Source organism: Nicotiana tabacum, chromosome 19, assembly GCF_000715075.1.
Source record: "Nicotiana tabacum cultivar K326 chromosome 19, ASM71507v2, whole genome shotgun sequence".
In the NCBI taxonomy this organism is placed as follows: domain Eukaryota; kingdom Viridiplantae; phylum Streptophyta; class Magnoliopsida; order Solanales; family Solanaceae; genus Nicotiana; species Nicotiana tabacum.
Window position 1 is genome coordinate 150,492,483 of NC_134098.1, and position 11,357 is coordinate 150,503,839.

Sequence of the window (11,357 nt, forward strand, 5' to 3'; positions counted from 1 at the left end):
AATAAAAGTAGCCTGTAGGCTTATAAGTTGAGTGAATGATTCGAACTCGAATTAATATAACCCGTAAGCGTAATGGTCGAGTGAGTGCTTGCTCGAACTCGAAATAAAAGTAGCCCGTAGGCTTATAAGTCGAGTGAATGATTCGAACTCGAATAAATGTAGCCCGTAGGCGTAATGGTCGAATTTATCTTAATTCTGTTTGCGTAATAAATCTCCAAATAGAGGAATGTTTCTTGGGTATAAGATATCGGTAAAGAGGAGAACTTTCTTTGCAAGTCACTACACATGTGTTTATGTTTCGTGCTTGGGTTCGGGCCAACTACATGAGCATGGTTCGTTTTGACCATTTGGCTCTTACAACTTTTCCTATTGGAACCCTGTTGTTGCGAAATAACTTTCTTGCATCTGAACTTGATACATTTGAGGGCCTAATGCCCCCCCAGTATTCGAGGTCGATTGTAAAGAGGCCTTGGATATTGTTGTAAGTGCAGCACGATCATTGGTTGCCTCGTTAAAAACCTTGCCAAAAAATCCCTTTGGGATAAAACCGGTCTAAGGGAAAAAGAGTGCAACGCGTGCTTTCAAATCTATGGCTTCGTATCGAAGGATCCATCTTAGCTCCTGATCGGACTTCTGCAGGGTCAGTTTTGAAATGTAGATGAATATGGAGGGGTCGTACCTTAGCAGTAGTATCGTTTTAGATGTGACACATTCCAATTGCCTGATAGTTGTTTGCCGTTTATAATACCGAGCCTGTATGATCCCTTTCCGACGTTCTCGAGAACCTGATATGGTCCTTCCCAGTTCGGTCCTAGTTTTCCTTTGTTTGGATTTCAGGTATTGAGTGTGACTTTCCTTAGCACTAAGTCCCCGGGCTTGAAATGGCAGAGCTTGGTTCTTCGATTATAATATCTTTCGATTCATTGCTTTTGGGCGGCCAATTGGACGAGAGCAGCTTCTCATCTTTCGTTCGATAATTCGAGGCTAGTGTTCATAGCCTCGTTAGTTGATTCTTCTGTTGTGTATCAAAATCTGGCACTGGGTTCACCGACTTCGACTGGTAACAATGCTTCGTACCTATATACTAAGGAGAACGGGGTTGCCCCCGTACTGGATTTTGACATCGTTCGATATGCCCAAAGGACTTCGGGTAGGATTTCTCTCCACATTCCTTTAGTGTCTTTCAGCCTCTTCTTTAGGTTCTGAATGATGGTTTTGTTAGTTGACTCGACCTGTCCATTCCCACTGGGGTGATACGGTGTTGATAATATCCTTCTTATTTTGTGATCCTCGAAGAATTTCGTCACTTTGCTGCCCACAAATTGTTTCCCATTGTCACATACTATTTCGGCGGGGTATCCCGAATCGACATACGATATGATCCCAGATGAAGTCTATAGCTTCTCTCTCTCTTACTTTCTCGAACGCTTGTGCTTCGACCCATTTAGAGAAATAGTCAGTCATAAATAAAATAAATTTAGCTTTACCTAGTGTCCATGGCAGAGGGACGACGATATCCATTCTCCATTTCATGAATGGCCATGGGGATAGGACTGAGTGAAGTTGCTCTCCGGGTTGATGGATCATTGATGCAAACCTTTGACATTTGTCACATTTTCGAACAAATTCCTTCGCATCTTTTCCCATATCGATCCAATAATACCCTGCACTGATTATTTTTCGGACTAATGGATCGGCATCGGAGTGATTCCCACAAGTGCCCTCGTGCACCTCACGTAGGATGTAAGCGGCATCTCCTGAACCCAAGCATACTGCTAATGGTCCATCGAATGTCTTTCGGTAGAGCCCTTGACTCTTTAGGGTCCAATGGGAGCTTTCCGCTTTTTAAGTATTCAATATACTTATTTCTCCAATCCCAGTTTAAGCTCGTAGAATTTATCTCGGCGTGACCTTCTTCGATCACGGATCTTGAGAATTGAACGATAGTCCCCGAGCTCAAGTCACCTTCCTCGACTGACGGTCCCAAATTCGCAAGTACATCAGCCTCACTGTTTTGTTCTCGTGGAACATTCCGTAAAGTCCATTATTTGAAATGGTGCAAAATGACATGTAGTTTGTCTAAATACCTTTGCATTCTATCTTCTCAAACTTCAAAGGTTTTGTTTACTTAACTTACCACCAGCAAAGTGTCACATTTAGCTTCAATGACTTCTGCTCCCAAGTTTTTAGCTAGCTCGAGACTTGAAATCATAGCCTCATACTCGACCTCGTTGTTAGTCAACCTGGTAGTTTTAATAGATTGCCTAATAGTATTACCCGTGTGTGGCTTTAAAACTATACCTAGCCCGGACCCCTTCATGTTCGAAGCCCCGTCCGTAAAAAAGGTCCATACCCCCCGATGATGTACCCGATTTCAACAGTTCTTTTTCAACTTCGGGTACGAGGGTTGGCGTGAAATCGGCCACGAAGTCTGCTAAAATTTGAGACTTGATGGCCGTACAGGGTTGATATTCGATATCGTATCCACTGAGTTTGACGACCCATTTAGCTAATCGGCCTGATAGTTCAGGCTTGTGCAAAATATTACGAAACGGGTAAGTGGTTAATAAGCATATGAGGTGACATTGAAAGTATGGTCGTAACTTTCTAGAGGCGCTTATCAGTGCAAGTGTCAATTTTTCTAGGTGTGGATATCTAGCTTCTGCTTCTCCTAAGGTTCGACTTATATAATAAATTGAAAATTGCGTACCTTGCTCTTCCCGAACCAGGACATCGCTTACTGCGATTTCTGATACTGCCAAGTATAAGCAAAGCTTTTCGTCTACCTTTGGAGTGTGAAGTAGTGGTGGGCTCGACAGATATTGTTTCAGTTCCTTCAATGCCTGTTGGCATTTCGGGGTCCAAGCGAAATCGTTCTTCTTTTTGAGTAGGGAGAAAAAATTGTGACTTCGATCTGATGATCTCGAAATGAATCGTCCTAGGGACGCAATTCATCCCGTTAGCCTTTGTACAGCTTTTACGCTGTCCACGACAGTGATGTCTTCGATGGCCTTGATTTTATCAGGGTTAATCTCGATTCCTCGATTTGACACCATGAAGCCGAGGAACTTGCCCGAACCGACCCCGTAAGTACACATTTCGAGGTTGAGCTTCATGTTGTATTTCCTCAAAATCTCGAACGTTTCCTGCAAATGGGTCAAATGGTCCTCTGCGCGCAGGGACTTAACTAACATGTCATCAATATAAACTTCCATTGATTTACATATTTGCTCTTCGAACATTTTATTTACTAGGCGTTGGTAAGTAGCCCCTGTATTTTTTAGCCCGAAGGGCATCACATTATAACAATATGTTCCGTATTTGGTGACAAATGAAGTCTTTTCCTGGTCCTCCAAGTTCATCTGGATTTGATTATACCCGAAATAGGCATTGAGAAAAGTGAGGATCTCGTGACCGGCTGTGGCATCGACATGCGATCGATGTTAGGTAGCGGAAAAGAATCTTTGGGGTATGCTTTGTTTAAATCCTTATAGTCCACACACATTCTAAGTTTGTTTCCTTTTTTAGGCACTACAACTATGTTGGCTAACTATTCGGGATATTTCACCTCCCGAATGGACCCTATCTCAAGAGGTTTGGTTACCTCGTCTTTTACGAATGCGTGTTTTACCTCGGACTGGGGTCTTCTCTTTTGCTTTACCGGTCTAAACCTAGGATCCAAGCTTAGCCGATGCATCGTTATGTCCCGTGGGATCCCTGTTATATCTAAATGGGAGCAAGCAAAGCAATTAATGTTATCGACAAGAAATTGAATAAGTTTCTTCCTGAGTTCGGGGATCAACCCTGTTCCCAGGTATACCTTTCGTTCGGGCCAGTGCTCGATTAGTGTGACTTGCTCCAATTCCTCAATCGTTGATTTGGTAGCGTCAGAATCATCGGGTACCACGAAGGATCGAGGGATCCTCTGATCATCATCTTCTTCGGACTTTTGGTTATCTGGTCGGGTCAAAGCCGATGTCTGTGATTGCTATTTGGTATCTCGTTCCCTTTCTGAGCCCGATCCCTCTACTGGCAGAGACGATGATATTGATTTCACTTCCTCGATGGCGAACATTTCTCTTGTGGCTGGTTGTTCTCCGTACACTGTTTTGACTCCTCTCGATTTTGGAAATTTGAGGACCTGGTTTAGGGTCGAAGGTACAACTCTCATGTTGTGGATCCATGGCCTTCCGAAAAGGGCGTTATATCTCATGTCGCCTTCGATTACGTGAAACTTCATTTCCTGGATGGTTCCGTCCACGTTTATTGGTAGAATTATCTTGCCTTTGGTGGTTTCACATGCCATATTGAATCCGTTTAGAACCAGGGTTGCAGGTACGATCTGGTCCTGCAGGCCGAGCTGTTCTACGACCTTCAATCTGATGATGTTGGCCGAGCTACCTAGATCAATAAACACACGCTTAATTTTAATTTTATTCATGAATACGGATATTACCAGTACGTCGTTATGAGGTTGTATGACTCCTTCTGCATCTTCATCACTGAAAGACAAGGTTCCTATGGGTGTGTAATCTTGAGTTCGAGATCGCTTTTCTCTCACAATCGATGTCTAAGTGTGTTTAAGCACTGGTCCCTGAGGGGTATCGGCGTCGCCGATGATCATGTAAATGACGTGATGTGGTTCTTCTTGTTCGTTTTGCTTGCCGAAGTCCCTGTTTTTAAAATGGTTCTTCACCCTATCGCTTAAAAATTCTCGAAGGTTCCCTTTGTTGAATAACCGGGCTACTTCCTCTCTTAGTTGCCTGCAATCTTCCGTTCTATGGCCATGTGTGCCATGATATTCGCATATTTGATTGGGATTCCTCTGGGCAGGATCGGTCTGCATGGGTCGAGGACAATTAGTGTCTTTGATGCGTCCGATAGCCGATACGATGGTGGGTGCATCAATGCTGAAATTATATTTTGATAACCGAGGTGCTTCCTTAGATCCGGCAGACCTATCGAAACTACTTCTGTTTCCTCGGGACCCTTGACCTCAATCACTTCTTTTGTTATTTTGCTTGAGGTTATGTCTCGATTCACTAACTTTGTGGCTTCCGTTGTACGGTCAGTATCGATCCCCAATTGGACCCAGTTCTCGATTAGTATCCCTTCGAATAGCGGGTTCAGACCCCAATTGATCGTCTTCGACCCTAATTTTTGAGTGGTACCGATTGTGCACGTCAGCCCATGTGATGGCTGGGTATTCAATCAGGTTATGCTTTAACCGCCGTGAAGCCGTCGAACTTTGCTCTTTCAAACCTTGAGTGAAAGCCTGAACAACCCAATCGTCTATGACCGGTGGCAAGTCCATTCGTTCCATTTGAAAACGAGATACGAACTCCCTCAGCATCTTGTTATCCTTTTGTCTTACCTTGAAGAGATCTGATTTTCTTGTTGCGACTTTTATAGTACCGACATGTGTTTTCACAAAAGAATCTGCTAGCATGGCGAACGAGTCAATGGAATTTGGCGGTAGGTTGTGATACCAAATCATTGCCCCCTTCAAGAGGGTCTCTCCGAATAGTTTTAGCAGCACAACTTCGATTTCATCGTCTTCTAAATCATTGCCCTTGATGGCACATGTGTAAGAAGTGACATGCTCGTTCGGATCGGTCGTTCCATTATATTTGGGAATTTCTGGCATACGAAATTTTTTGGGGATTGGTTTCGGGGCTGCGCTCGAGGAAAAGGGTTTTTGTACGAATTATTTTGAATCCAACCCTTTTATCATTGGTGGAGCTCCCAGGATCTGATCGACCCTAGAGTTATAAGTTTGTACTTTTTTATCGTTGGCTTCGACTCGCTTTGTGAGTTCTTCGAGTAATTTAGCAATTTCGGGAGTAGTCCCTGATTCTTGCTCATTTGACTTCCTTATGGCTGGTTCTGTTATGTGGGTGATTTCTCGGGGTGGATTGGGCTCCGGCCTGCTTTGTAGCTGGGTTTGGCTCTGTAACTGAGCTATTGCTGCCTGTTGGGCTTGCAACATTTTGAAAATCATACGCAAGCTAACATCGTTTTCCTCGACGTTATGAGTGTCTCGAGCCGCAGACCGGGTGCCACCATGGATGCTATTCTCGGGTTCAGCATGTAGGTTCGCCTCAATGGCTACATGCGAATTGATATCAATTGGCGCTCTGATTCGAGCTCCAACGGTGTTCACAAGTGGTCTTTCTATACTGGGTGTCAAGTTGTTATTTTCGTCTTGAAGACCGGCCCCGTTATCGATCGGTGAAGCCATTTGATTGATGGTTATTCGTAGTTGATCCGAAATTCAAGATATTTTCGGAAATAAGCGCAAAACACAATGGCGTGTTTTTTCAGATTCGTATCAAATAACCATTGTTATCCTTGGCCCCACGGTGGGCGCCAAACTGTTTACCCGAAAAATGGATAGAGTTGAATATATACGTAGTTACAAGGATATGTGGCGTAACTTAATACAAATTGTAAGGATAAATAGAAATATAAGTATGGATTGCAAAGAATGCGAAAGAGATAAGGTTGTAAAGAAAATGTATCTTAGGGACTCAACAAGTAGAATCACTTTTAGAAACTTGAAAGAACGATTCTTTAATATAGGAGAATATAATATTTTTATTACAATCTATGCCTGACAAAAGCTTGTCCTCTCATAAATGATAAACATGCCCTTTATAACAAAGGGACCTTGCTCTAAGCATAATAAAAAAATACTCAGTGGACACCCATGATAAATTAGTTTTTTCATAATTTCTGTCAAGATTCTCGCTAGTGGGATTGCAACGGCTTTTGTCTGTGAGCTCGATCTTGCCCCAAGCCCTCGATCTTGGTTTGAGCTCGATTCTGACTCGAGCTCTCGATCTTGGCTAGAGCTCGATTCTGACTCGAGCTCTCGAATTGATTCGGGGTTAATGTTGGTTGGTCTCTGGATCATAAACATGATAGCTTTACTCTGTGTCATAGTTCGATTTGGATTGTAGCTCGAAAATAATGTCTAACTCGACATGGATCGGCCCCTCGGGTTCGAGGCTTGTTTGTTCCATCTTCGAAGTCTTAGTTCGATCGATCATCGTTCGAATTCGATCGGACGTGTGAATGCCAAAATTTATTTCGACCGTATACAATAATGAAGTACTTTTATCAAAGATAACTATTATAGAAAGGACTGACTATAACATAATTAAGCAAAGAAAAACCTATGTCTAGACAGGGAAATAGACTGAAGTTAATAAAATAAATTATGAAACGAAACGGGATTCCTTCAATCGTCGTTAATTCGACTACAAAACAGAAAACCTTTGAACCTATAACCATCCAATTTTGGCAACTAAGAGCCCGTTTGGACATAAGAAATATTTTTATTTTTTTAAAAAAAATTACTTTTTCGAAATCAGCGTTTGTTCATAAAAATTTTAATTTTCATTTGAAAATGTCTTTTGGAAAATTTGAAAATTTTAAAAAATTTCAAAAAACTGTTTTTGAAAATTTTCAATCAAATCACTCACCAAACTTCAAAAACAACCCAAAATTATATTCATATCCAAACAGAAATTTCAAATAATATTTTCACTTAAAAATAATTTCTCCTGAATTTTACAATTCTTACGTCCAAACGCCCACCAAGACTGCTTCATATTTTAGAAAAAATTTCTTCCCTAACATGTTAGTTTTAGGCAACCTTTTTTTAAGTACTCCGTTTGTTTACACAATAATAATAGCGACTACTCAAACTAAAACTCAACCGGTCTCTGTTCCCTCATTTTCACGTCTGCGTTGATTCATTCCCAATTTATTACGATACCAGCAACTTGGCCGCCCACTTGTTATTATGTCCTCATCTTTTATATAATTATTATAAATAAATTTATAAAAAAAATCAAATAACAAATTGCCTCGACACTTCGACCAATTTACGACGATATGCCACTCACGGCCACAGAAATGATACGGTCACCGAGTTTGCTTTTCAGAGAAAATGATACGAATTGTAGCTGATTAAAAGTTCCATTTCATTATTTAGCTCAATAACCAAACAAGGACTAAACGAAGAACAAATCAATTGCTAAGCCACAATCTTTCTGTTGCTATCTTTCAATAATCGAAACAGAAAACGAACATTGGAAAAATAAATTAAAAAGGGATTTAATTCTTCAGTAGCAATCCACAGAGGGAGTTAAATTTTCAACACAACAAATTCACTTCAAATTTTATATAAATATATATATATATTTTTTCGAATTTCTCTCGATATTTTGATGTTCGTTGTGCGTCTCTCCCTCTCTCTGAGACGAGAATAACAGCAGTAGCAGAGTTATGGAGTTTGCAAATTCGGTATCTCCATAATTCATCATTTGAAATTTGACGATAAAGGTAAAAAGGATGCGTTTTTACGTGTTATCTTTCCCTTTAAACCTTAATGATTTTCGCTGCTTTGACGACTGGATTCTCCCTCGCGATCGCGTCTCGGCCGGCGGATTTGTAGTCGTAGCTACAGTCATGACGATCGGAGTACCGGTGTTCACCGCAGAACAAATCGCCGCACCGGCACCGGAATCCGGTCAATCCTACCTTCCTCCGACAGCCTGAGCAACGATTCACCTCTCTCTTAGCCGGCGGAACGCTTTCCTTCATTTTATCCTCCTTTACCGTCAGATGTTGACTCGTTCTTTCCAGATCGGACTTCCTCTCCGGCGACGATCTCAACAAGCTAAATCGAGCCGATCTTTCAGATCTAGCCAATTTCTCAGCGAACTTGTGAGGAATCGTGACCACCGACCCCGTCGGCGAGCTGGCGGAAGTTGAGGTAGCAGCGGTGGTGGCGTTGAAGCATTTTTGACACATATTGTTGGTGGCTGGATTTCCGGTGACTCCGCAATTATTGACGCAAAGCGTTATCGTTTCAGGTACGGCCTTGAACTCCGTCTCTTCTTTCTCCGTTCTCTGAGCCATATTTTCACTTTTTTTTTTTTTGTGTGGGGAAAATTAAATTAACAAACAACTCGATTTCCTTGCTTCAATATAGAGAGAAAAAAAAATGAAACTTGTAGAGAGAGAAAAGGAGAGAGTGGTTTGTGGTTTAGTTTGAAGAAGAAATGGGAAGAGGGGGAGGGGAAAAGGAGGTTTTAAGGAGGAAGAGAGGTCGGTAATGGCGATTGAATAATGGCCTCATTGGATACGCGTATCAGGCAAATTGTGGTGTGGGGTGATGGATTGACGATAATGCCCCTGAGGATTTATGGGTTAAATTATGGGAAATTTGGTGGGTTGAGGACTTGAGGTTGAGGGTGAGGTGGTTCTAGATTAGGTCTGACGTGTTATTTACTTAATCGTCACCTTTGGGATATAGTTTTTTTTAATAAAAAAGTAACACTAGTTTCTTTTCTTATTTGTGTTATGGTGACCTCTTTATTTTAATGGATTTTTTTTTACTTTTTTTCGGAATAAGTGTTGATTTTTTATTTTAATAAAAAAAATTCCGAAATAAATAATTTTTTCAGAATTTTTTACTTTTTTCGGAATAAGTGTTTATTTTTTATTTTAATAAAAAAATTCGAAATAAATAATTTTTTCGATTTTTTTTTACCTTTTTCGGAATAAGTGTTGATTTTGTATTTTAATAAAAATTTGCGAAATAAATAATTTTCCGAAAATTTTTTACTTTTTTCGGAATATGTGTTGATTTTGTATTTTAATAAAAATTTTCGAAAGAAATAATTTTTTCGGATTTTTTTACTTTTTTCGGAATAAGTGTTGATTTTGTATTTTTTTTTTAAAATTTGGAAAAATATTTTTTCCGAAAAAATAATTTTGTCATGCTGAATTGCTTAGGTGGATGGCCATGTAAGCAAATCTAACACAGTTGGACTGCCATGTCACCTTCAATGGCAAGACTAACGTTTTAAGGGCATTTGTGATCCAAAATATAGACGGCAGAGATATTTTTGGTACAAAAAATAAACGGAGAGTATTTTTGAGCTATTTCAGATAGTTCAAGGGCATTTTTAGCCCTTTTCCGTTTTTTTTTATTTTGTTAGTTTTAATTTTTTTTAATCTTTTTGCTGGAATATTTTTTACTTTTACGATATATACTCGTACTTTTTTATTAATTCTAAAAATTACTGAAGTCTTCAGTTATGGTAAAAAGAAGATAAAATACTTACGGGAATTAAATCTTGCACATATATAATAAAAGTTACTTTAAAAGAATCTTTAATATCATAGTACCTCTTTATTTTTTAACTTTTTATATTTGATAAAAGTATATAGGTTAATTTTACCCTATTCAAGCTTACATTAGAAATACAAAAATCTCTATCAATATCAATTAATAAATATTTTTTCTTTGTTAATCAGTAGTCACAACTCGTGTATTTGAGCAAAATAAGGGATAACACTTTGATCAATAAAATATATTTATAATTAATTAATAATTATGTGTTAGATATTACATTATCATAACTTATCATAAAAGAATAAGAACTTAAGGTGCAAGCATTGGGTTCAAAGTTCAAACAATATGAGACTTTATTTTGCTTCAATATATTACGTGGAATCAATTTCATCTTCGGAAAGTCAGAAAATTGAGTTTCCTTCTTTAATGAAGTTTTTAAACCCGCACCGCATCACACCCGTATATGTTTAACCCGCACTGCCTCGCATGTGTCTAAACCCGTACCGCCCCGCATTCGCACTACCCTATTGTCATCCCTACTCAACATCCCTTATGTATACGGATAAAATCAAGCTCATGATACATCCCGGCCTCCGACGAGATAAGCCATGCTCGAGACATGCTAGCAAGGGACCAAAATCGAGCCAAAAGTCCCATCGAGCCAGAATCCGGAGGTAGGACGCCTGCCCTCGAGAATTTCGAGGTCATGGTTCCGGAATCGGTCCTAGCCTCGAACGACTTCGAAAAATATTGTCGGACAATCAAGCATAGCCAACAGAAGGCCGAAACATCTGTGACCGGCCGGATATCACGGCGGGGATCTCGGCACGTAACGATAAGAAACCGACAATCAGTTAATCAGAAGATTTTTTTACCTTATATAGAGTTGTACCTAAAATAGGACTCCCCTACTATATAAAAGGTGTATGATAATTCATGAAGGACATTGTAACACTCATACCAAAGCAATATATCGTTATTTTCTGTATCCCTAACTCTTTCTCTTCTTCATTGGTATTGGCTGTGGTGAGCCCGACTCGAGAGTGACTATTTCACTAAGGATGGAACTAGGAGTGGCAAACGGGCAGGTCGGGTCGTATATGGTTCGGATCGGATACGGGTAATGAAAAATTGGATAAATTATTCAACCCGACCCATATTTAATACGGATAAAAAATGAGTTAACCGGCGGATAATATGGGTA

At 40.0% G+C, this 11,357-nt stretch overlaps 1 protein-coding gene across 1 annotated transcript; it reads right to left on the reverse strand.

Annotated features, from left to right (window-relative positions):
• Positions 1-7,970: 7,970 nt before the first annotated feature.
• Positions 7,971-9,095, reverse strand: LOC107783821 (zinc finger A20 and AN1 domain-containing stress-associated protein 5-like). Its single transcript, XM_016604846.2, has one exon. The coding sequence runs from the start codon at positions 8,929-8,931 to the stop codon at positions 8,389-8,391; it is 543 nt and encodes a 180-aa protein (XP_016460332.1). The 5' UTR covers positions 8,932-9,095; the 3' UTR covers positions 7,971-8,388.
• Between the last annotated feature and the right edge of the window lie 2,262 nt (positions 9,096-11,357).

What these genes read in the sequence shown, in the direction of transcription:
- LOC107783821 (XM_016604846.2), bottom strand. Translation starts at nt 8,931, where the DNA reads ATGGCTCAGAGAACGGAGAAAGAAGAGACGGAGTTCAAGGCCGTACCT.